Raw genomic sequence first — 26,472 nt, forward strand, 5'->3', positions numbered from 1 at the left:
CTTCTCAACCCCTGCCTCCAACCAAAAAATCCTCCTGAAAACGCCTGTACACTTCCCAATAACCATTACTATATGTAAGCACTGGTCAAAGTTTTGAACTTGTAACCCCTCCCACGGGGACTGTGGGGGAGTAAGTCGTCCCCAAAGACATAGTTATAAGGTTTTTCGACTACGCTGAATAAAATGGCTATCTCAGAATTTGATCCGTTGACTTTGGGAAAATAATTAGCGTGGGAGGGGGCCTAGGTGCCCTCCAATTTTTTTGGTCACTTAAAAAGGGCACTAGAACTTTTCATTTCCGTTAGAATGAGCCCTCTTGCAACATTCCAGGACAATAAACACGCATCCATGATCTGGCTTCTGGCAAAAAATATAAAATTCCACATTTTTGTAGATAGGAGCTTCAAACTTCTATAGTAGGGTTCTCTGATACGCTGAATCTGATGGTGTGATTTTCGTTAAGATTATATGACTTTTAGGGGGTGTTTCCCCCTATTTTCTAAAATAATGCAAATTTTCTCAAGCTCGTAACTTTTGATGGGTAAGACTAAACTTGAGGAAACTTATATATTTAAAATCTGCATTAAAATGCGATTCTTTTGATGTAGCTATTGGTACCAAAATTCCATTTTTTAGACTTTTGGTTACTATTGAGCCGGGTCGCTCCTTACTACAGCTCCTTACCACGAACTGTTTGATCATTTTTCTTTCAATTGATAACATTTGTGTAAACCAAAAACTTAAGCTTCCAACTAATGAAACTCGCAAGTAACTTTCACCCGAAACTCTGCTTTTTATGTCATGAACTAGATATATTCTATATTAAAAGATTAAAAAATGCTATGTACAGGACGCCAATGAGTGCTGTACCTTGGGTTGTCATGCTTTTCCAACCTACTTTGCTGGCCCTGAGCCTAGTAAAGATCAAACCCATGACCTTAGTAATATAGGATTTAAAAATAAGTTTTGAAGTGTCATATTTAGCTAAAATGTTGAATAGAGAATCTATGTTTTTTTAAACTGAATTTTACCCTATTCTATGCCTGAACCCTTTTGTGTATAGTCTGGGGCATGTCTGACCCCATTAGGAGGAGGGCTTGGTACAGTTATGGCAGTGATTATGATGTTTAGAAGCAGTATTGTATTAGAACTGAAATAATATATTTCATATTTTCTACCTAAATTCTGTCCTATAATTAACCTTAATCCAAAGATCTGCAGAGTTTGTAGTTTTGCATTAATTTTTTACTTAATTTTATCAGTAGTTTACTCATGATGCCAAATTAAGGCAATTTTTGATAAAAAAAAATCTTATAAAAACGTTTAACTTTTGTGTACAGTCTATAGTCTTATTTTATCGTAATGTGGAGGGGGTAGGGCTGATAGTAATTATCATGCTTGGAAAGAACATCAAATGTTTTATTTTATCTGATTGCTGTCCCACATGAATTAACCAGAAGAGACAACTAAAAATTGGAAGAAAAAGGAAATCAGAACCATAAGGTACATTGCCTATTAACAGCTTGCCAACTTTTTTCAAGTAACAGTCAGATATTCAATTAGAGAGTTTTAGAAGTTGATATTGTCAAACATGAATGGAAAATCGGAGAAAAAAAGGCTGTAAAGTAGCAGAAGAAATTTTTACGGAAAAATCAGCAGTGCCAACTAATGGGAAAGCTGAGGGGTATGCCAAAATGTATTATGTTTTAAGAAAATAAAAATACTGAAAATAGTGTTTGCACTGATAATACCAAAAATGATATGTTGCAAAATATAGGGGGAGTAGAGAAAAATCCTGAGGAGGAAAGCAAAATGGGGGATGAACAATATTTTGTTCCCTCCGTGCTTTTAAGGTTTGGAAGATTATAGTAAAACTCTAAAAAAAAAGAAAACAAATTCAGGGGAGATCCTAGGTCAAGCATAGGGAACTGATTTGCTAAATCTTGTCTTCAAAAAGAAGCAAAATAGGTAAGATATTTTTAAGACCATGTGCCATAATTTAGGCTCTAGATCTGTTTATGAAAGAATCATTTACCCAGTTTGTTTGTTTGACTACAATTTCCGCTTAGTTACTTACAGGTGATTTGTTCCTTATTGTAAATAGTAGAATGCTGTTTTTATGATTTTTGCAACTCCTTAGCCCATTCTCACCAGTAAGTAGCTCTGAAAATATTTTCCAAATGAACTCCCTATCAGGAACCAAGGAAAATCATTTTCTTTGCCTTCTCTTTTTAATGGTCCTTTCTATTTTCTGATTAAAAAATAGAGATTATAAAAAAAAAACACTGATAATAGTTTGGTTATTATTGATTTTGGTGATCAAATTCAAAAACGGACTTTTGAAAAAAAGTCACAAAAGCCTTACATTAAAATTAAAAGGAAGAACAATAACGTTCGTCAGAATAATATCTGACATAGGGTTAACTCCAACACCCCTGTTTTATTTGGCTCGGTGATCACAGATGTCTTTGGTTCCGTATGTTATCTTCTTTATTTAGCTTGGGCACTTGACAGACAACTATGTTTAATATTTCCGCCATTTTTAATTGTTTTTGTAATAAAGCAATTAAAAATTTTGTGGAGGGCATATTTGTTGGCCGTGAGGTAGGTAGCAAATTTTAAGTGAAGCTACAGAAAAATAGAGAGATTATAAAACTGATTCTAAGTAGCTGATATAATTGTGATAGTTTATGTAATTACTGTTATTTATTAGTATTTCATTCTCAAACCACTGAGGAGATACAAGGGGTGTCTGAGGGTACATCCAACTTGTCGAAATTACCCTGTATGGGATAAATTCTAACATGGGGGTGTTAGACTTACCCCGTATGGGGCAAATTCTGACGTGGGGGTTGGGCTTACCCTTTGTACACAATTGACTAGGTTTCGGAAATTTTGGCTTAAATTTTATTCTATTCGTCATGTATTTACAATGTTAGCAATACATACTATAAATAATTTACAGCATACTAATTGATCAAACAAAGAAGCTAAGATGTTTCCCCAACTTGCCCACCATTACTCGTGGAATGTCTTTGGAACTGCCCAATTATGTTGAGCAGAGTGGAAAATTATCTGAAGGTGATGGAAATGTGGGGCATGGGGCTTACCAAACATTGATTTCTAGATGAAGTGAAAAAATTCACCAGTAAGAACAAAATCAGTACTCATTTCCCAGAGAATTGACGAGGTGAAGACAGATGGTTTGGGTTTAAGAAAAGAAACAACATCTCGCTTAAGGAGTCTGAGTGACTTGAAAACCCCAAGGACTGTGCAATAAGCACACCCTTTCATCGTTTTAGGATTTTATGACTCACTACAAAAACAGTAGAAGAGCTCGACATCTCAGACAAACCAGAATGTTGGTACAACTTTGACGAAACTTCGTTTCGTCACGATCCTGATAGCCTTAAAATCATTGGAGCAAAAGGATCACCAGCAAAGTCTTGAACTGGTAGCAATGGGCGTGATAACACATATGGTCCTGCAGGCATTAGTACATCAGATGAGAAACTGTCACTACTAGTAATTTTCTCGGGGAAAAACACTTGGAGTTCAAAAGTTCACTATCTAAAGTGATCATAAGTTCGCTATCTCGACTTCCTCTGATACTAATTGAAATTAACTATTTTTTTTATTAGAATCCCTTTTTGAACTAAAGAAAAAAAAATTCTTTTCTCTGATATCAATTGAAATTACCATTTGTCCCTATTATTTGCAGTGTGGTGTTATCTTTTTCTCATTTACAGTAACAATTTTTAAAATGCCATTCTAAGATACTTCTTCTGTGTACAGGGGTAAGACCAATACTGTCGGAATTACCCCATGGTAAGAAGAAAACGTGTGTTCCACTGTAGTAGCCTATATGAAAACTACTGACGAGAGTTTTTGTTTTGCATGGTATTTCTGTACATAAAATTATCCTCTATTATGTCTTGAAGTGACATAATTTTTATCTCTGCAAGCATATGATTTACCTGGGGGGTGTCAGATTTAACCCAGAATAGGGGGTAAGTTTGGCCTTCCTGAGAGGGGTTACTTTGGTGCAGTAAATCACGGAAATAACAAAACTCACAAACTTTCTGAATTGTGAAGAATATTACTAGTATGACCAAGAGCGACGTCAAATAATTTTTATTGTACCAGCAACTCCAAAACAATTTTGGGACCATATTACGCTGAAAAAAAAACTCAATAAGGTGACAGACTTGCCTGTAGGCATAGGGTGACAGTTCACCCTATGTGTTATAAGTCAGTTGTGGGATCCTTCTAGGTGTAGATTCAAATGATTTAACATCCTTGGCCTGTCACCTTTAGCATATATAGGCCATAAACTCAACATTGTTAAACAAAAGTTGATAATAATTTTGATACTGTTCTGATATTCCTTATTACTGGAACTATTCTTGGAAAGTGTATTTTTATTTATTCTTGGAAAAGCATCATGCAAATTCAGCTTAAACAGCGATATGATAGTTTAGGTTTTGTTGTGAACTTAGTTTGAACCAAAAGTTTCTTCATTTTTTTCTCTGCCGGTCTCCCCTGATATCTCCCATTTCTTGCATTTTCTAACTATTGCCTGTGCTGGCAACGATGTGAACTCTAACAAATGTCATGGGTAATCCTTGTGAATATTTACATAGTTTTGAAATCATACTTATTGTCAGTCATATTTTTATTTCAATTGTATATTTCTATTCTATATGTTGCTAATTAAAAAACGATTGGATCCTTGTAAGGTTGGTGGATTCCACAATAATAGAGACCATGAGAAGCATTTTTCCAGCCTTATATTTCGTTTGTGGATCAGAAAAAATGCCTAAGTGTTGCCAGCTGTAAAGAGCAATAAGCCTTCAATGTAATAATGTTAAATTTTTTTTTCACAGGGCTGCGAATCTTTGTTTGAGAGTGGTGGTCATACAATTTTTGAACTAGCTCATTTGACTGAAAACTGAAAGTTCCAGTGCCCTTTTTAAGATTCCAAATTAATGGAGAACAACCAGCTCTCTTGATTTTTTTTTGCTTCTGCTCCCCCTGTAACCTCAAAGACATCCAATCAATACTTCGACATGACCATTTTGTTCAAAGTAGTCAAAAGGTTAAATAAATATGCTTCTAGTCATAATATTGACTCCCACAGTACCTGGGATAAGGGCCACTTATAATGCAAACTATTAATTGTAAAAAAATGTTCTGCAATATATCAGGAAATGTTGAGGGAATGCTGAAACATGAAAAGACACCGTATGCATTCATATTGTCAAAAGAGTGTATTTACAAAAATTCAGGAATGTCTAAAGGTATCAAACTGAAACTTGTGGGGATATTGAGGGGGATTATGACGTAAATCAGATAGACAATGCACATCTAGGCTATGAAAATGGCGTTTCTGGAATATCTTAGGAACAACTAAGAGTATTAGGTTGAAAGTTTCAGGTAATGTTGAGTAGGAATTCGAGTTAAATCAACAGATACTATGTGTATACAGGTTGCTAAAATGGTGCATCGGCAATATCTCAAGAACACTAAGGGTATTGACACGAAGTGTTGAGGTATATCTGGAGGAGAGGGTATAGCTAAATTAAGATACGTTTTCTCCATACAGGCTATTAAAATGCATTTCTGCAAAATCTCAGGAATATCTCAGGGGATGGAGTTGAAAATTTCTGGTCTTGGAAATAGCATATCTTCAGTATCCCATGAAGGGCTTGAGAAATAAATATAAAACTTTCAGGTACTCATTAAGAAAGAAAGGAGGATGGTAGGGTTGGGAAACTTCCGATTTCGAGTTGGGGGTGAGGAAGAATCTAAACAATTTTATGTATGGTCCAAAAGGGTTTTTGTATTAATAGCATCTCTGGTACTAAGCTTCTTCTCCATATACAGTTTATTATCAGGGTCAATAAAAAGACACTGTGTTTTGTCAAGTTATCAAAATATCGTATCTGCAACATCTTGGGCAACAGATTGGGGTATAAAGTTGTAACTGCCAGGCAGTGTTGATTGGGGGGGGGCAGCAACTGGGCAATGAATTTTGACTTGATAGGAGTTGATGAAATTAAATCAACGACACTATATGCATCCTCTTTATTATCAAAATATCAAATTTGGAAAACCTTGGGAACAGCTCGGGATGGAGTCGAAATTTTTAGGTTGCATCGGAGAAGTAAGGGGGAGGAGCAAGGAAACTTCTATTTTTGCGATGGTTGAAGGCAGGTAAAGATTTTATTTTGCTACAGCTCATTCACGTTAACTAAAAAACTAAAGCACTTAATGCTAACCTCCCTAAATACATTACAGTGTTAATTTTCCTATGCTGTGAAAAGAGATCTTGTTCTCTGACTCGACTTGTCAGCAAAATAAATTTTTCACAGGTTTAGATCCCTTTTTTTATTATTGTTTTATGCAAGTCTTCTTCTATGAACCAGTTGTTTGGAAAATAAACGGTCACTTGATCTACAATCGTGATCTGTACTATTGTATGTACATCTGTTTCTTTTATTGACCTCCGTAGTGATTTTCCCAAAGCTTTTAGATGCAGGCTTTGTTCCTCTGACCAGTCCAGTGGTTATTTTTGTTTCTCAAATCATATCAAGTTCCTCTCACTTCCTCCAGATCAGATTGTGATCCCATGACTGCTGACCATGTGGTATGCAATACCCAACTGAATTGGTCTGATAAGTTCACTCAGTTCGCACCTTTAAATAATAATAAAGTTGTTAACGGTTAACGGTTTTCTCGTGGGTTGTTCCACAACCTGGTTTATGTGTTCTGGCATTTTTTGATTGATCAGATAATTTTTTAAATGGTAGAACAACGTTGTTTTCTCCTCTTTTTTCTCTTCTTCTTCTTCTGTTACTTCTGTCCTTCAGTGATTGTGATGCTTAAGTAAAGAGCGAAGTGGGTTCTATGTATTATTATTATTATTAAGTTTTTTTCATCTAGGCACTTCGTATGGAAGGAGTTTTTGTAGAAACTTCAGAGGGGGCTCAATTGATTGGAAACTGAAAGAACTATTGCCCTTTCAAGAGTCAATAGTGATTGGTAGGCAAGCAGTCCCCCTGCCATCCCCTTCTTTTCCTATCAAGCTTATCTAAATTTGAGATAGCTATTGACTTCTGAAAACAAATATTATTTTCATATTTTTTGAACGTTTTCTGTTTTACAACTTTAATAAATCCAAATTTTTTAAGACTTTAGAAATGAATGTCAATATATATGAAACTGTCAACTCACATTCATCTGTTCTTCATGGTAATCTTGACTGTTATAGGGATTTTTTTTTGCTTTTCTTCTATGTTATGAGGAACAAAACATGTTCCTCATAGGGCGTTATCCCTATTCCTTTTTTGGTAGTTTCTGCTGGTTTTGATTTTGAATCGTTTATCAATTGTAATTTCTATTTCTTTCTATTTCCATTTATTTTATTTATTGAGATTTATGGTCGTTTGTGCTTACAGAATTATTTGACTTTAGTTTGGCTTATCTTTGGTTTAATGTAGCTCTTTACATTTCTTTGAAAGCCTATTTTGAGGATTTTTTTTAATTAATAACATAAATAAATAGGCGTTTTTTGATGTTTAGTCTTATGTGGAGTTTAAAAATCGTTGATTTATAGGATTATTAGCTGACAAACAAAATTTGTTTTATGCTAAATGTCTCAACATTAAAACAATAAAAAATTTGACTTAACCAATTTGAATGGTCAATGGCTTGTTTGTTTTTCTGTTTCCTCTAATGATTTTTTTTTTTTTATTAGAATACGTCCTTTGCTATGTCGAGAGGTAGCAGAGGGGTCCCAGACATGTGTGAGTGTTACACCAGGAAAGCCCCAGATACGGATGGGGTCTGATCAAACATTTACATTTGACTATGTTTTTGATATGGATTCGTCACAAGAGATAGTGTATGAAACTGCAGTGGCTCAGTTGATTGAAAAGAGTTTTCAAGGCTTCAATGTTACTGTGCTTGCCTATGGCCAGGTAAGATACATCTTTTAAACCTGAAAGGGTGTTAAAACTGAGATTGAAAATATTATTTAGCTGTCTGAATGTGACTGTGAACGTAATAAAACTAGACCTACGTTGCCCGGGCAACGTGAAGGGTTGTGGCAACCTTTGTCCAGCTTCGCCGACTAATGTGTTGCGAGAGCAACACTTTGGTCTGGGTTCTTCGCTATCGATCAGTAATTACATGATCAAAGGCTATTCCTCAGCGTTGAAAAAACAACAACAAAATGGTATCAAAAGAAGGGACTAAATTGACTTTGCAGCGAGTTGAACTTTGTCCATTTCAATCGTAGACATCGTGACGGCTGAAAGCTCGGAACAATATCTTATATAATCTAGTTGGTATTATAAAGCTATCCCTAACTTTTCATGATCAAAATACCATAGATGACATTCTTTTAATTATTGTGAAAATATCTCATTGTTTTACATTTTCGTTTGTGCTTGTTTCTTCACTATCGGTTAAATGATGAAGTTGTCAGCCTATCGAAGTTTTTAAAACGGTATGTTCAAACAAGAAAGCAGTCAGTTATTACATGACCAAAGGCTGTTCCTCAGCGTTGAAAAAACAACAACTACAAAATAATATCGAAAGAAGGGACTAAATTGACTTTGCAGCTAGTTGAACTTTATCCTTTTCAATCGTAGACCTCGTGACGGATGAAAACTTGGAGCAATATCTTATATAATCTAGTTGATATCATAAAGCTATCCGTGACTTTTGATTATTAAAATACCATAGGAGACACTAATTATTACGAAACTACCTCATTGTTTTACGTTATCGTTTGTACCCGTTGTGTGAGATCGAATACAATGTACACCAATTTGCACAAATTTCTAGCCCAAAGTGAACAGTTTCTGACTTACAAGTCCCTCTCCCGTGAAAGACATCAAGCTCACCGGAAACAAATAAATGCGTACACAAACTAGCAAAAGTTGCAAACCCCTCATCGCTGAAGATGATTGTAGCCCAACAGCCAATTATTACTTACAAGTCCCCTACATGTATTACCACTGGAACCAAATTGGTTTAACCATCAAATGCACCGGAAACAAATAATACGTACACCAACTAGCAGAAGTGGCAAACCCCTCATTGCCGAAGATGATTATGAGCTAACAGCCGTTCCTCGGCCAAAGTGAACCGATTCTTACTTATAAGTCCCTCTCCCGTGATAGGCATCAAGTTCACCGGAAACAAATAAATGGGTACACCAACTAGCATAGTTGCAAACCCCTCATCGCTGAAGTTGACTGTAGCCTAACAGCAGATTGTTACTTACAAGTCCCTTCCATGTCTTACCACTGGAACCAAACTGGTTTTACCATCAAGTACACATGAAACAAATAGTAGATACACCAACTAGCAAAAGTTGCTAACCCCTCATTGCCGAAGGTTATTATTACCTAACAGCCGATTGTTAGTTACAAGTCCTCTATATGTCTCACAATTTGTATCGGCCTAGATTTCGTTTCAGTGTGTACCTTACTACTGAAGTTGTCAACCCCTTGAAACTTTCAAACTGAAATACCTCATGAAGGAATTTTTGTACCTAAAAAGGGATGTCATATACTTTGAACAGCTCATCAAGAGCTATCGATTGCCGTCAAAAAAAAAATTCAATCTGTCTTAGTTCAAAAGTGGATTTTTTTTGCTGTAGGCCAACTTTCTAACATCACCACTTAAAAAGGAGAAAAGGATAAGCTCCAATTTCTTTAGCAATGAGATAACTTTTAAAGTTTATTAGGTACATCTGATACCATTTCTCTACCGCAATCCCAAGTCCGAAAAACCAAATGATAAACTCAGCTGAAATCACGAACAGAAATGGGTAGAAACAATAGATGACAGCACTTTCAGACCCGTGGGAAAATGCCACATTTTTGCTTCTGTAAATTTTTGTATTTATCACTCAAAGGAGATATATTGGCTGTGGGGCCGGGTAACTGCCGCCTATATTTAACACTTATAGATTTTAGTCCATCTTCAATTTGAAAGTGTTGACTGCCTCCTTGGCTGCTAGAACGGAGCTTTCCACTCGAAAGCAGAAACATGGTTTGATGAAACGAAAACTTGGCTGCACAACTTCAGATACTCCTCTCTGACATAGGCTATATAACTCCACTTCACTTCGCACACCGTAGGCTCTGGCTCGTGGACAAGCAAAAACCATCCTTTTGGCCCCAGGCAAGAATTCTGCGGAGCGTTCCAAAATGTAATGTCATATTCATCAATCCGGCCTGAGGTCCACACTTTCCGTAAAAACCGCACAGGTTAGACCCTTACCAGTTTCCAGGAATAAGCTGAGATCGGCGGCATAGGAAAAAAAAAAAAAAAAAGGGACATAACCAAAATGTTGCTCTCGCAACACAATAAGGGAAGTGTTCAATATTCTATTTGTGTTTGTTTTTTTTTTCTGGAAGGTATAAATTTTTTGTTAATTTGCAGTGTTGGTACGCAGTGTGTTTGTCAATTTCTATGGACTTGAGGGTTTTTGGTCGTTGGTCTGTTTTCATTTCCTTGGGGGGTTTCGTTTTGAAGTAATTGGAAACACAGAAAATATGTTTGTCTACAAAGATGTTTAGCCTAAAACCAGCAGAATTAACTAGACCCATGAATGAAGAAGTGAAAGTTAAAACGAACAGAGAATACAAGGAATAATAGCGCAAAACTTAAAGCAACCTTGAAATACCACTAATAACAAGACTGGTGCTGCCCTCAAACCCGTAAAGGGTTAGACCACTTAAGTTAATAGTCTTGTGCATCAGTTGTTTCCTCTATACATTTAAGTTTGGTGAATCCATAATGAAGGAAACAGTGACAAGAATAAGGTTCTCTAAAACGGTATAACTAAATTTATTGTCACAAAAGTTTTTTGTCAAGAATATTTTACTACAAGTAAGTGTGGTGTTGCCCGTCCTTAACTCCTCCCCCTTCAAAAGGCTAGGCTTTCATTATTGATTTAAGACCAGTAACAAATTATTCGTGATTTAAGGTTCGTTTGAAGTTTCACTACATTTTTTATTGAAATTACCTTAAAAACATGTTTTCCAAAGAAGCTTATTAAAGAAGAGCAAAAAGCCATATTAACACCTAAAATGAGTAAAAAAGTCATATAATAATTCAAGCCTGAAATAAAGAGAAATTAAAATGCATTATCATATCGAATCAAATCCAACATGAAGATTAGAAACGCTGTTATGGATGAATAAATGACACGAACAGAAATTAAATGAAAAATCAAGTCACAGAAATAACTAAAAATATGGGTGGTGCTACCTCAATCATAAACTCTCTAAAAGTGAGACCTTTACTTGTGCTTTTCTGAAAATGATTTTATGTTTTTGCAGTTTTTTTTTATTTATAACATTAGCATCAACACAAAATTAACAACAACTACTACTAATAACAACTCACCGCAGCACCACGCAACCTGAGGCCAACTCAGCTAAGCACGCTCCTCCTCCATCCCAATCTATTTATAGCCTCTCTCTTTACGTCCTCCCAGGAAGTTCCCTTTTCCTTCAAATCTTTTTTGATGACAACCTCCACCCAGTCGAGGGCCACCTGCTTTCCGTTTAACCCTAAACAGTTGGCTGAAAAGTAAAATCTTTGGCAATCCTTCATCCGCAGAACGTATCTAGCCATCTCAAACTTTCTTTCATTATAGTCCTAGAACCGGAATTGAACCTCATTTTTCGTACAGCCCACAATTTGAAATACGGTCAGTCAGCCGGGTACCCAGAACAATCTGTTGGTAATTTCTCTGGAAACATCTAGTAAATCTTTATCCGGTTTTCTGCTGTCCTTTTTGTCCCCTTCTTTATCCGCTAACCCCTTTTTACCCCCTAATTTTTAAAGACAAGTGTACTATTTCTGGTTTACCGAAAATCTATATGCGAGCTGAATGTTTTTTATTTGTACTACTACTACTTCTAATAACTCACTGCAGTACCAAGCCGCCTGAGGCCAACACAGCTACGCCTGCTCCTCCTCTAACCTAACCTAATATTCAAGGCCTCCCTCTTTACATCCTCCTACGAAGTTTCTATTTTCTTTAAATCTTTATTTATGACATCCTCCCACCCCTGATGAGGACGGCCTGCTTACCGTGTAGCCCCAGACGGTTGGTGAGAAGGACAATCTTTGGTAATATGTCATCCTTCATCCGCTGAACGTGGCTTAGCCATATCAACCTTTATTTCATTATAGCCCTAGAAAGCAGGATTGAACCACATTTTTCTTACAACCTACTGTTTAAAATACGGTCAGTCAGCCGGGTACCCAGAACAATTCGTAGGCAATTATCTAGAAAATATCTAGACAATTTTCATCTGCTTTTCGGAGCGCCCATGTTTTAAAGCCATATTTGACCACTGTCATCACTGTAGCTTCCAATATTCTAATCTTTGTTTGCAGACTAATCTTCCTATTCTTCCAAACTATATTTAACTGTGAAAAACCACACAGAGCTTTAGCTATTCTACTTTATCTGCTTCACTGCTCCCACCGTCTTTACTAATAATACTACCAAGGTAAGTGAAGCTACCCAACTGATCAATCTTTTGTTACCCAACGTCACCTTTTCATCTTCGCTTAATCCTCGCTTTAGTGACTTAGTCATCTTAACATTAATTTTCAAACCTATTCTAGCACCCTGAAATCGCAAAACCTCCAAAAATTCATTCATTTTTCTCACCCTTTCATCTAACATGCTTAAATCATCTGCATAATCTAAGTCCAGGGGAGTTTTTTCTCCCCGTTTGATTCCATGGTCTCCCATTGTCTTTCATGTGCTCCTTAAGACGAAGTCCACCAAATGATCCATATAATGGGGGATAGAAGACAACCCTGCTTAACCCCTGATTTAATACAAAATCAGTTGCTAACCTCATCTCCTACCTTTACCGCAGCAGATTATTCTCGTACATAGCACAAATCACTTTAATGTATTTGTCTGGTACACCACGTAAGGATAAGACCTTTGCTAAACCTCTTCTGTCACCAGAATCGAACGCTTGCTCATAATCTATAAAACTGAGGAACAAAGGTGTTTGACCGCAAAGGGACTTGTCAATTATTAACCAAAGGGTGAACACTTGGGCGACACATCCTATACCTTTTCTAAAACCGCACTGTCCTTCTCTTAAAACTTTGTCTACAGTATCTTCCAGTCTAAAAAGTATCATATTACTAAGTAATTTGCTATCTACAGGGACCACACTAATGTCCTGATAATTATGACACTCATTCTTATCACTTTTCTTATACAGTAGTTTAATTAAGGTTTTGCTAAAATCATTAGGTACTTCCCCTTTTTCAAAAATCGTATTCGTAATCTTTAGTAGCTTATTTCTAACCTCAGAGCCACCATATTTAAGAAACTCATTTATCACACTATCAGCACCTATAGCCTTATAATTTTTTAATCCTTTTAGTACTGTCGCTAATTCTTTCTCACAAAACAAATCATCCTTCACATCCAAGTTATCACAAACTTTTTCATTTTCATCTATATCTTTTCCTGCAACGGTATCTCGGTTTAGCACATTCTCAAAATGTTTTCCTTATCACTAATTGTAGCCCCATTCCTATCTGGAACCTGTCCGGATTGACTACTCTCTAAATTTATTAACATGCCAGTATAATACTTTACTATTATGCCGTCTAGCTGCAACTTCTAGATCCTCAGCAATTTTATCCATGGCCTCCATCACATCTCCTTAGTTCATATTTTAATGCTTTCTCCACTTTCTTTAGATGCCTTTTGTTTTCATATGATCTATCGCTCAGATAATTCTTACAAACCCCTTCTGCTCTCTATTAAATATAAAGCTTTTTCACTAGTATTCCTAGCTGGAGTCTTAACAGTCTTCCCTAAGACCCCATTGTTTTTCTTAAATTATTCCATCCATCTTCCACATTGTCAAATTTTAAACCCTCAAGTTTAGTATTCAACTGTTCCTGGAAATTTTCTCTCAAACTTTCATCCTGGAGTCTACCAACATCATAACTTTCCGGGAGGTGGTTACCCTTCCGAAATTAAAACTTTAGACACTACTATATGGTGATCTTTACTTTTGACATCAATAGCAGCACTCCTGTATACCTTAGAATCTTGTATTGATCCTCTTAGTCTTCGGTTTACAATATTATAATCAATAAAGTTTGGTGTCTTACCATCACGTGAATAAGATGTCAACTTATGGGCCATTTTATGACCAAACACCGTATTGGTTATAACTAGGTTTTTATGCCTACAAAATTGCAAAAGTCTGTAGCCATTACTGTTTTCTTTTCCTACGCCAAATTTACCTAGACTAGGATACCATTTATCCCTATTTCTACCAACTTGGGTGTTAAAATCTCATAGTAAAAACACCATATTTCTACCTGGTACCCTATCTATTTGTTCCTGTAACTGTAAGTAAAATTCATATGAGTCAATAGTATCTCCGTTAGTTGGTTCAACAGGGGCATATACTTCTATAACTGATACCCTGAACTTTTTAGTCCTAAAATGAGCAATTTTTATTCTATTATTAATACCTTCCCAGACTAAGTAAGACTTAGCAGCTTCCTTATTCATCACGAGCCCTACTCCCTGCCTATGTATCCCATCCTTCCCGCCTGAGTAAACAAATTCTATGTGACCTAATTTCATGCTTCCTGCCCCTGGGATATGAGTTTCTGAAACGCCTAATAAATCCAGTTCAAACCGTCTGAATTCGTCATTCAAAATCTCGATACGATAGTCATTTTTTAACGTCGTAACATTCCAAGTTCTAATTTTCATGTTCTTTAAATCATTGAAATTATTTTGGCCTTAGGAAAAGCAATGATCCCGGATACCAGTGTAGTACGGGGACCAACATATCTTCTCAAGTCTACACCGAAGCCCTTAAGCCGGCTTAGAACCGGACAGCAAGAAGTCCCTGGGACCTCCAGTAAGTTGGAGGCTTTGTGAAATCCTGGGCCCATCTTGGTCACAACATGGTTTTCAGCAGTTGGCGATTCTCTTCTATCAACAAGAGTCGAAATCCTGCACAGACCTATTTGCACAGACCAAGCCTGTTTCCTCCGACTTATTATATATTCATGCCTACAAATATTATGGTACTACGGGGAGGCAACCCATAGTAGATAAATCAGCTAGGAAGAGGTTTTCAGCCCGAAAACGCCCATCAAAACAAACCAAGCTCAGAAAAAAAATCCAATATTCAGAATCCCGTGCGAATGCTGTGTTGGTTACTTGGTTATAAATTCCTCAAGGGGATCCACTCCTTAGGTGGGAAAAGTTGACCGCAAGTTCCCCAGTCTTACAGGTACCCTGAAAGGGTCGAGGCAGCCCTTTGCAGAGGCTTTTTAATGCAACTAATTAATAGTTGTAATAAATTACAGCTTTCCTTTTAATTTACACTCTAAAATAAAGAATAAAGATAGCAAATTTCTTTAATGATTCCTTATCGATACTGATGAAAATTACAGAATGAAATTCAACATGTAAGAGAAACTCAAAGCCGTTATCTACAAAAATGCTAAATTTCTATTTGTGCTTATAGTATACTTTGTTTCTTACAGACTGGATCTGGCAAGACATATACAATGGGAACGGGATTTGAGGATGAGTCCCCATATGACTTACCTGGGATAATAACACGTGCTATTAGATCAATTTTCGATCAGGCCAACGCTAAGAAAGAAGGTGTTAGATTTGAATTTGACTGCCAATTTTTAGAGCTTTATAATGAAGAGATCGTGGACCTTTTAGCCAAAAAAGATGCATTTGCTTCTCTTGTAAGTTTTTTTCTTTTGTTGCCTATGCATAATTATTTATCTTTTCAGTTACGCCTTACTCCACATTTTCTCTTTTATTCTTAGTAAAAACTGTCGTTTGTTGTCCCTATTATTGTCACAGTTTATACACATGCTCTTCAGGTTTCTAAACATATTTCTCGACACTTTTGTCATAATCTATGATTTTTAACAGAGATATTGTATATCCTGCTAAATTTTTGATTTGACAGGGATGCACACTGAAATAATAAGGTTACAAAACTAGAAGTTGTCACTGCTTAACTTAGGAATACATGGGTGAGCAAAAGACCATTTAGGATTTTAGAGAAGACAGTGATGAATTTAGTGGAATACTGCACAGAAACAGGCACTAAAAAACAGAGGAAGATGCTTTAGATGTGTTTCAGAAGAATGGTTTAATTTTAATTCCATACTAACTTCTTTCTTGCACTTAGGTGAAACTTTGACTTGATAAAATGATTGAAGACTTTGATAAGACATTGAATCGTTTTTGAAATTTCAAAGTAATTAACTGAAATATTTTGTCTTTAGTACAGCGCAAACAAGATTTTACTACTGCTAGTGGATAGCCAAAGGGGGAGGGGAGCAGCTCTGTTACTGCTCATTGTTCTCAAATGTTTATTTGAGACTCTAGCTGCTTTTTATAATTTACAAAGCTTCGTGGTGAGATGCCAAATTCTACTTGTGTGTACTACTTATTAATAGGCTTGGACATGTCACAGGATTGACATAGACCCCAGAATATTTATACTTAATAATCCGCAAGAGAGATAATCTGTAAGAGAAAGGCTACAATGGAATGCAATTATAAAAATCATCTTCAATCTTTGGGGCCTCTTGGAAGCTGACTAGAACAAAAGCTTTAATGCAAGGTTTGGATGGAGGAGTGCAGTGTTTGCTAGTGTATCAGCCTGATCTTTGTTCTACGTGGTGTGCAGTTAGTGTTTAGCATTATTAATAGTATACCGAAAAGTTCTCAGCTTGTGTCTACCACTGCTCGCTTAGTTCAAAAGTTGTGAATTGTCTCTACCTCTCACAATCACATCAAGAATCAGGTGACAGAGTTTGTATCCAAACTAAAGGTGTTAAATTTTTGTTTGTAATGTATTGAAAGCAAAGCTATATTAGCCAGCCAAAGCAGGCTTTTGTGAAGATTACTTTGAATCAAAGGATTCAAAGGGAGTTATACCTATTAAGTTTTCAGAAATCACTACTTTTGTAGACTGTTTTCCCAATTTCAAACTTACTGATCTGTACATCCTGCTTTCACTTGTAACCCAGTAACTTCATATTGTAGTTGCTAAAATTGTGTTTTTCTTTCTTATTTTATTTTTCAACAGTAGTTGAGCTATGAAAATTAAACTTTAAGGAACCATCTCCAAGAATTTATTGATTTTTTTTTCACTTGGGTCAAGTGCTTTTTTCGTAAATATTTATTTATTTATTTATTAATACCAAATACGGTAAGTTTTCAAGCTTGTCGCAAAATATTAACGGACATTTGTGGAAAAAGTGAATGTATACTCTAGCTAAGTAGTTACCAGATAAAATTTTGAACTAACTTACCCACACAGTCATAAATAGCGTGCTTGGAGCAATTCAACCTATAAAACTAAGTACTTTATTCTAGATTTTCTATCTTCTATTTGCATATGTCTATGCCTGCCTATTCAGAGCACTTCAACTTCCAAATGGGTAAACTTATAGCCAAAACTAGTATATCTGTAAAAATATATGTTTTAATTCTATCTGAAAACAATCCACAATTAAAAAAGAAGATAGATATATAAGGACTGGTAAAGAAAAGTAATAACAATTACGTTTACTTGCCTTTAAAATCCAAATTCTACGTTGCGGTTTAAATCTGAGACTCTTCGTTGCAGTTTCTAAAATGATTGTTCTGAGGCTGTTTTGGGTAATACTTAAGTGTTTTTTCACTTCTAAAGGATATGTGCTAGATAAATAAAACTGCTATAATTAGATTATTTTATTTTCGCTTTTTCCAAATATCATGGCCGTTTTCTGACAATGCACCCATCCGCTATTGTTTTCAATATATTTCTCTATTGTTTTGCATCTCGCAATATGTCGCATCTTATTTATATTAATTTAAAAAAAAAACTTTTTGACAAAATAAATTTTAGTTTTTAAAGAAAAGAACTTCATTGAACCAAAAATGGACAAAAATAGAATCAAATAATCTACCAATCTTACAACTACCACAAATCAGCAGCAATAAATAAATGAAACCAAAACGAACAGAAATTACAATAAATAACCGAGTCAAACTCAAAACGAGCATAAATTACCATGAGTAGGGTTCAAAACCCCTATACTTTCTAAAAGCCAGAATAAAATTTGCATTTTACTGAAAAAAATCTTTTTAATGTTTCTACTTTTATAACTTTAAGGAATAAAAAAAATAATTAAGATTTTCAGGAACACATTTGACATTGATCACACATAATTGACAATGCACATTCATTTGAATGTTTTTCAGTAAAGTGTAAATTTTATTCTGGCTTTCAGAAAGCACATGGGTTTTGAACCCTACTCACGTTAATTTCTGCTCCTTTCGAGTTTGACTAAGTTATTTATATGTAATTTCTGTTGGTTTTGGGTTTTCATTTATTAAAAACTAATTTCTGTTCGTTTTATATTGGAATAGTCTTTTTAAGGGAAAAAGAAAATAATAGTTTCAATTTTTCTGGCTTTATTTTAAGAATTTATAGTTTGGCCTGCTATTTGTATGCTGGAAAAACTTTTTCAGCAATTGAAAACAACATAAACCCTTTTGAAAATCATGACTCAAATAGTAGCGTTTAATTTAGTCATATACATCCTCTAGCTGACCTAATAAATACAACTTAATAACATTCCCCAAAAATTATATCTATGCTCTTTCACAGCCTGGATACACTTACAATTCCTTGATTTAGTAAACTTTTAAGAGCAAAAGTAGTAATAGAATACCCTCAGTTTGAGCTTAATACCCTCAGTCGTTCTCGGTGTATTGCTGAGATGTCTTATTGGCAGCCAGCATACAGGCAGTGCGTTTTGATTTAATTTTAAAGCAACATATAGTTTTTAAGTATAATGGGCAAATTACATAATTGTTGGGGGTTGACCAACCCAAAAATCTTAAAGATATAGTTAATAGACCGTTCACCTATGCTGAAATAATGGCCGTCTTAAAATTTTTATTGGAAGTGTCTGAAAAATTATGAGCTAAAGAGGAGGGTTGATTGCCCTTCTATCACTTTCTATCACATGCTTTTTGTTTGACCCCAGATAGATGGCGAAACGCACAACTGTTGGCACGTCATTTACTTTATAGGACTAGAAATTGCAATTAATCTCATTCATACAAAATCCACAAAATTGAATCACCTAACCCTTCTAAAGGTTGGAGTGGAATTTGCGCTTTAACTAAACTATATAGACTGCTGAAATTGAAAACTTTCTTGAGCTAAATGATTATTACTTATAGTAACTCAGAAATGAGGCTCCGACCAATAGTGAGTTTGAGAGAAAGGGGAAGGGGGTTGCAACACCAGACTTTTGGATAATTTCTGAATTTATTTTAATTTAGTTTTTTTTTTATGGCACTTGGTTTCTACCAAGTGACATATAGCGATCGCAAATTCTGTCGGTCGGTCGGTCTGTCTGTTCCGGTATTGCTAATTTTGGCACTTCCAGGTAAGCTAGGACAATGGAATTTTTCAGGTGTATCAGGAAACAGACCATATTAAATTAGAAATTGTTGTTTTCTCGATTCCACCATCTGGGGGGGGGGGGGGTTAATTCTGGAAAATTAGAAACTTGCGAAGGAGTGATAGGATCTTAATGAAATTTGATGTTTGGAAAGATATTGTGTTTAAGAGCTCTTGTTTTAAATCCTGACCAGATCCGGTAATATTGGAGGGAGTTGGGGGAGGGGAGCCTAAAATCTTGGAAAAGGTTCAGAGTGGAGGGATCAGGATGAAACTTGGTGGGGGAAATAAGCACGAGTCCTAGATACGTAAATTTCATATTTAGAAGGACCTCGTAACTCAGATTTCTTATTTTAAATCCTGACCGGATCCAGTGTCATTGGGAGGGGGGACCGGAAATCTTGGAAGACGCTTAAAGCAGAGAGATCAGGATGAAACTTGGTGGGAAGAATAAGCACAAGTCCAAGATAAGTCACTAACATAACTGGACCGGATCCGCTCTCTTTGGTAGAGTTGTGGGGGGGGGGGGGTAATTCAGAAAATAAGAAAAAGGGGGTATTGGTAACTTCGAACGGGTGATAAATTTGATATTTAGTGGGATCTTCTGCTTTAGAACTCTCATTTTAAATCCCAACCAGATCAGATGACATTGGGGGAGTTGGAGGGGGAAGCTGGAATTCTTGGAAAACGTGAAAATCGAGGTATCTTACGAATGGGTGATCGGATCTTAATGAAACTTCATATATAGAAGAATCTTATGTCTCAGATGCTACATTTTCAATTTGAATCGGATTCGGGGACATAGAGGGCTGGAGAGGGGGGGGGGAAACAGAAATAATAGAAACCGGAAATTTTGGAAAACGCTTGGAGTGGTGAGATCGGGATGAAACTTGATGGGAAGAATAAGCACAAGCTGTAGATACGTGGTTGACATAATTGAAACGGATCTGTTCTCTTTGAGGGAGCTGGGGGCTGTTAATTCGGAAAAAAATTAGAAAAATTGAGGTATCTTTAACTTAAGAAGGGTGACCGGATCTTTATGAAATTTGATATTTAGAAGGAATCCCGACCAGCTCTGTTGAAGTTGGGGGGGAGTTGGAGAGGGAAACCATAAATCTTGGAAAACACTTAGAGTGGAGAGATCGGGATGAATCTTGGTGGGTAGAATAAGGAAATGTCGTAGATATTTGATTGGCGTAACTGGACTGGATCCGCTCTCTTTGGGGGAGTTAGGGGGTGGGGTCCAGTGTTTGACGAGTTTGGTGGTTCTGGACTTGCTAGGACGATGAAAATAGGTAGGTATGTCAGGGAGCTGCACAAATTGACTTGATAAAGTCGTTTACCCTGATTCGAACATCTGGGGGGTCGAAGGGAGAGGAAAAATTAGAAAAATTGAGGTATTTTTAACTTAGGAGTGGGTGATCGGATCTTAATGAATTTTGATATTTAGAAGGACTTCGTGACTCGGAGTTCTTATTTTAAATTCTGACCGGCATTAAGCATCTGATTTTCCTTTTAAATCAATCTATTGATGCTTAGAATGTTGCTTGAGCTCATACAATATGAGTTTTTGGCTCATGGCTCTTCCGACTTCGTCACAAGTGCCATATGAGGTCTTAGCTCTTGTTTATTTATGATTGTTTCAATCATAGTAGTAGTAGTAGTAGAACAATTTTATTAGAAATAAACATTTCTTAATCAATAGCACAACATAAGCGAGTAAATTCTGTTCTTCAAAATGCAGAAAATATTACATCTATTATATTAAAAAACATTAAAGTGAGAGAGAACGGAGACGACAATTACAGAGAAGACGAGAGACTCGGGTTTAAGACGTAAGAGGATAGTGAAAAAAAAACAGAGAAAATGTAGAATCAAGTTGTAACATGCAAAATGAATTTGGAAATAAAATTCACCAAATGAACCAAAATGAGATCCAAATGAACATGAAAAGAACAAATTGGAATTACCCTGGTTGGGGATAGAATACCTAAGCGAGATAGATCGCACGGCGGCTAAATTTAATGCCATGCAGGCTGACTTTAGTTACTAGAAGCCTTTTAGTTCTGTACTTATTTTAAAAACTTCTTTTGTTGAAACATCTTCTGTTTGTTAAGTTAAAAAAATTAATTTCTGTAAGTTTTGTTGATATTTTTTTATTGATGAATAAAAGCAAAAAGATTTTGGGTTGCTCTTCATATTCTGGACAAAATTTTGCTAGGAATTCTAAAAATAGCTATATTATAGAACTATAAGTGGTTGGATATGGGTACTAGTATTTTAAAAAATGTGAACAATTTTGGGAATTTTTGGGGGGTGAAGCTGTTCCGTCGTATCTACTGTTACAACCTTTGATATAGACGAATAATCATCAAACACTTCGTTGTAGGATTTTTTTTTTGTGTTATATTTTGCTTTAATAGCTTGTTTGTTTACATTTATGCATTTTGAGCTAGTATGTTAGCTAATATAGTTCTCATTTGTTGTAAAAAAAAAAAAAAAAAAAAAAAAAAAAAAAAAAAAAAAAAAAAAAAAAAAAAAAAAAAAAAAAAAAAAAAAAAAAAAAAAAAAGGAGATGAAGAATCCCTGACAAGATTTGTTTCCAGTTGCGATTCCCTTGGTTCTGAAACTTCTATTGAGGTGTCTTCGCGGTCTGAAATTTTAATGAGATCAGAAAAAGAGATCACACTAAGAATATAACACACTAATAACACACACTATAACACTTTCAAACTAAGAATCAATACAACCATTTTTTTTCAAACATTCTTTGTCGCTGATGAGCTCCCTTCGGTCAACAAATCAAAATTTAGTATCTACTTGTCCTTTCCATCCAATGTTCCCTCACACTTTCAGCTAGGTCACTTAAGGCGTTAATCTATACCATTAACCGTATATGAACTATTGAAGACGTCTCATTCTGATATCCTGGATGGAGATAGTGTCATTTGATTTAGCTCAACATCACCTTCAATATTTACAAAAAGTATCAAATATCTTAGCCGTTCCTGCCGTATTGCAGATGAACCATTTTGACACCCTGGATGCATACAGTTCACCGATTTAGTTCAATTTCCCCATCGGCAGTCCCTCAAGACAGAGTGTTTTTTTATTTAGTTTAACATTTCTCTCAACTTTCGGTTAAAGTTCCCACTTAATACTCTTAAATGTTCTCCAGTTATTGCATATATGCCATATTGACATTCATAATGCACTTAATGTCTCCTGAATTAGTTCAATATACCTCTCGATATTCACTCGAAATTTTTACTTAATACTGTTAGTTGTTCCTGAAATATTATAAATGCGCCCATTTTTTACCTTTATGTTCACAGTTGCTTTTGACTTTGTTGTACAATGTTTGTTTATTCCCTGAAAGTTTCTACTGTGGTCCATGGAACTTCCTGAGATACTGTCAATATGTCTTTTTGGCAACCTTGATGCACATAGTGCGTTTTGATTTTGATCAGTACCATCTGTAGAATTATCTGAAAGTCGCCTTAATACCCTAATAAGTTGCTGAGATATTTTTGACATGCCCTTTTTTCAACCTGAATGCAGGAAGTATCTTATCGTTGAATTCAATTTGCTCTCTGATCATTCCTTGAAAGTTAAACTTGATATCAAAAGCTGTTCGTGACATGTTGCGGATACTGTCTTTTGACAATTTGTTCGGGATTTATCTCAACATGCACCGAAGGTTTCAGCTTTATACTTTAAGCAATTCTTGTTATATTATAGGTTCATCATTTTGACGAAATGGATGCACATAGTGTCTTTCGATTTAGTTTAGAATCATCCCCCAGCATCCTCTGAAAGCGTCTACTAAATACTCTTAGCCGCTCTTGATATTTTGCAGACGCGCCCTTTCGACTACTTAGGTGTATATAGTATACTTTGATTTTGTTCGACACCCTCCTCACCAATGATTGAAGGTTTCAACTTAATACCCTTAGAAATTACTAAGATATTGGAGGTGTGCTCTTTTGACTACCTGGATGCACATATATTCTTATGATTCAGTTCGATTTTCTTCTCAACATTCTCCTTAAAGTTTAAACTTAAAACCCCTAGCTGCTCAGTTATTGTATACTTGCCATTTTGACCATCATGATATTAGTCTACTTTTAGTCTACTCTCATGTTTAATTCCTGGTCTGACATGTTGAGAGCCAAAATAATTGGACACTATCGACGCGGTAGTTCCCGAAAATGTGTGGGACAGCACTGCAACGCAACTGTGACCATGACTGGGGTCTCATTCGGAACCGGTTTTAGACCGATTGGATACCAGTAACATCTGGATTGCCTCGTGGGTTGGACCTCACTTCCTCAAGGCCATGGTCACACAACAGTTGCATGCGCAATCAGTTAGCAATTCTAGTCTCAAAACAGTTGCCCCGTGGCCGCTGGGCCTTAGTCGCTCCTGAGCCGTTCTTGATAGTGCAAATGCGTCTTTCTTACGACCTTGTTACACGTAGTACACCTTCCTGACTCTCATACAGTTCAACACCCTTCTCACCATCCCCCAAGACCTGACTAATTTGAATTTCAAAGCATTTCAATAAAAGGGGTACCAGAATTGATAATAAGTAAAATACGCTTAGCTATATATATATATATATATATATATATATATATATATATATAATATATATATATATATATATATATATATATATATATATATATATATATATATATATATATATATATATATATATATATATATATATCGCATAATATGTTAGTTCTTCATCACTTTTTCGAAGGTTTTATCTCCGTGAGGCTCTTAGAAAATGTAAATTTTTTAAATCACACCTTATCTACCCATGAAAGTTTTTGCCCAGAAAATTTCTTTTCTGCCAAAAACTAATCCATGCTACCCCCTCCCCTCCTTAGGTAGTGCTCATTTTCACATTTAGCATTTATCTTGTATTGATAAATGTATTGATAAACACATTTGTATCTGTGCTTTTCCTATATCACAAAATGTTCCAGGAAAGTCAAAAAGGATTTGTTAATAGCAAGCATAATTACATATGAAGAAAAAAGGTCTTGACCCGACATCGCAACCATCTTGAGGTTTTCGCTCTTGTAATGTATTTAGCCAGTCTTCAAACTTTATCCTTTTATAAATTTCTTAGTTCGGAAAAACATATTGTCTATTGTCTGCAAATGATTGACTTTTCTTTTCTTTTCTAGATAATGAAGTAGCTGGGCAGTAAATTTCGGAACTCTCTGTATAAGCCTGTTCTCTGTTGCATTCGTCCTTTTGTGTATAGACGCTTATTTTTACATAAAGAAACAGTGCAGCAGAACTGGTTTCTTATAATTTTAAAGTTTAAATAAAAAAACAAGGGTTCTAAACCTCAAGTTAAATAGAATCTCAGTAAAATTCGCGTATATTTTTTTTTGCTCCCCTTTTTATATTTTACTAAAAAAATAGAACCCTAAAAAAAATTTTAATCAATTTTGCTTCAATTTTTTGCTCATCCTTCACCTAACGAATTTACTGCTAATTGAAGTTGTGCAATTATGTGGCCTCTGCTGCTGCCAAAGAACCTCTTCCTGACTCAACATACAACAACATTTTTTATTTTATATTTTAATATAAATTGAATCAATAAAATATTGTTTCTTTGTATTCTTGCAAACTGCTTGTTGTTCTTAGAGCTAGGGATAGTTCATAGGGACGGAGTACAAGATAGAGAAAATTAAAATAAATACATAACTATGTTTATCAAAACAATTTATGAAGAGCACTTACTATACACGAACAACTATTGTATACTTTCAACTTTAAGCATCCCCTTTTAAGAAGGGAATGCCATGAAGGAAAAGTGATATTGTGGTTATGTTTCAAAAAGAGTTTCGACAGACCTATTTTGGGCCCGCCATTTTATATTTGCGGATTAATGCTAAACTTAAAAAATGTAGCTAAGACTTTTTTATATATAGAGTGAACCTGATAAAAGTAGTAAAGGGGATCTTGCTTGTCCAAAAACCCCAATGCCAGGGTTTACTGTATCTATATGCTTACTAATGGCGAAGTAATAATAATCATAAAATGACTAAGATAATTCATTCTTTCAAATATATTGACCATCGGGTAAAGAATAATTTCAATTGAAAATATATTGCGTATTCATTGGAGTTAAATGAGGGTTGCACAACTCATATTAATGGCCTTTTCCGTTTCTTTTTGTGCTGGATTTCTTCATTCAATTTAGTCTGTTTGGTTTAAGATCGTTAACTTAGGGATTCGACTTATGCCCGCTCTGATCTCTAAAATTGTGTCTTTTCTTTCGCGAAAATGCATCGTTTTCATGCATTGAATTTTTAAATCAAATAACAGTGTATACAGTACTTTTGCGTTGACGATAGCTTCTGGTCTATGGATGAGCATCCTAACCCAAAAAAACCTTTGGGCGTTTTCATGAGTATCTAGGCTTGTATGAGAAGCCTAGAGGAAACTTTTAAGAACCTAATAAAATTATTGAAGAAGAATTTTTATCGTCTTTCGAAAGAACTATGCAGTAAGGTCGTGAAAATATGGCATATATTTTATGACATTTTACAAAATGTAGAAGATTAGCAAAAAAATATATAAAACACCTTTTAAACCGTCGATTGTTGAAAAGAGGTTATACTTTTGACTGTGGGGGAGACCTGTACTTAACGCTTTCGGTCTCTAAAACTCATGAAAATTTGGTTATAATAGATATTGAGTTGATTGTAAATCGAAAGTAACTCTAGAACAAAAGAGGTTATAGCATTAAGCGTTCATTATTTATGGCATAAGTGCAACAGCATTTTTCATAAGCTTGCTCTTTGGGAAACAAGTTCTTTCTGCTGTTGTAATTGAAAATACCCTTTATAACAATTTTTTTGCCGATTCGAGATATAAGGCTCAACCCCTTTTCATA

The 26,472-nt window shown here is 35.4% G+C and overlaps 1 protein-coding gene across 1 annotated transcript in view; it reads left to right on the forward strand.

Moving 5' to 3' along the window:
- Positions 1–25,190, forward strand: part of LOC136041421 (kinesin-like protein KIF21A) — a 40,531-nt gene extending 15,341 nt beyond the window's left edge. Inside the window, exons 2-4 of the mRNA XM_065726079.1 lie at positions 7,760–7,982; positions 15,595–15,810; positions 24,749–25,190. Coding sequence (XP_065582151.1) covers positions 7,760–7,982; positions 15,595–15,810; positions 24,749–24,760 — 451 coding nt within the window. The 3' untranslated portion in view covers positions 24,761–25,190. The remainder of the gene's footprint in view (positions 1–7,759; positions 7,983–15,594; positions 15,811–24,748) is intronic.
- The last annotated feature ends 1,282 nt before the right edge of the window (positions 25,191–26,472 follow it).

This window comes from Artemia franciscana, unplaced genomic scaffold (genome assembly GCF_032884065.1).
Source record: "Artemia franciscana unplaced genomic scaffold, ASM3288406v1 PGA_scaffold_218, whole genome shotgun sequence".
NCBI classification, from domain to species: Eukaryota; Metazoa; Arthropoda; class Branchiopoda; order Anostraca; family Artemiidae; genus Artemia; species Artemia franciscana.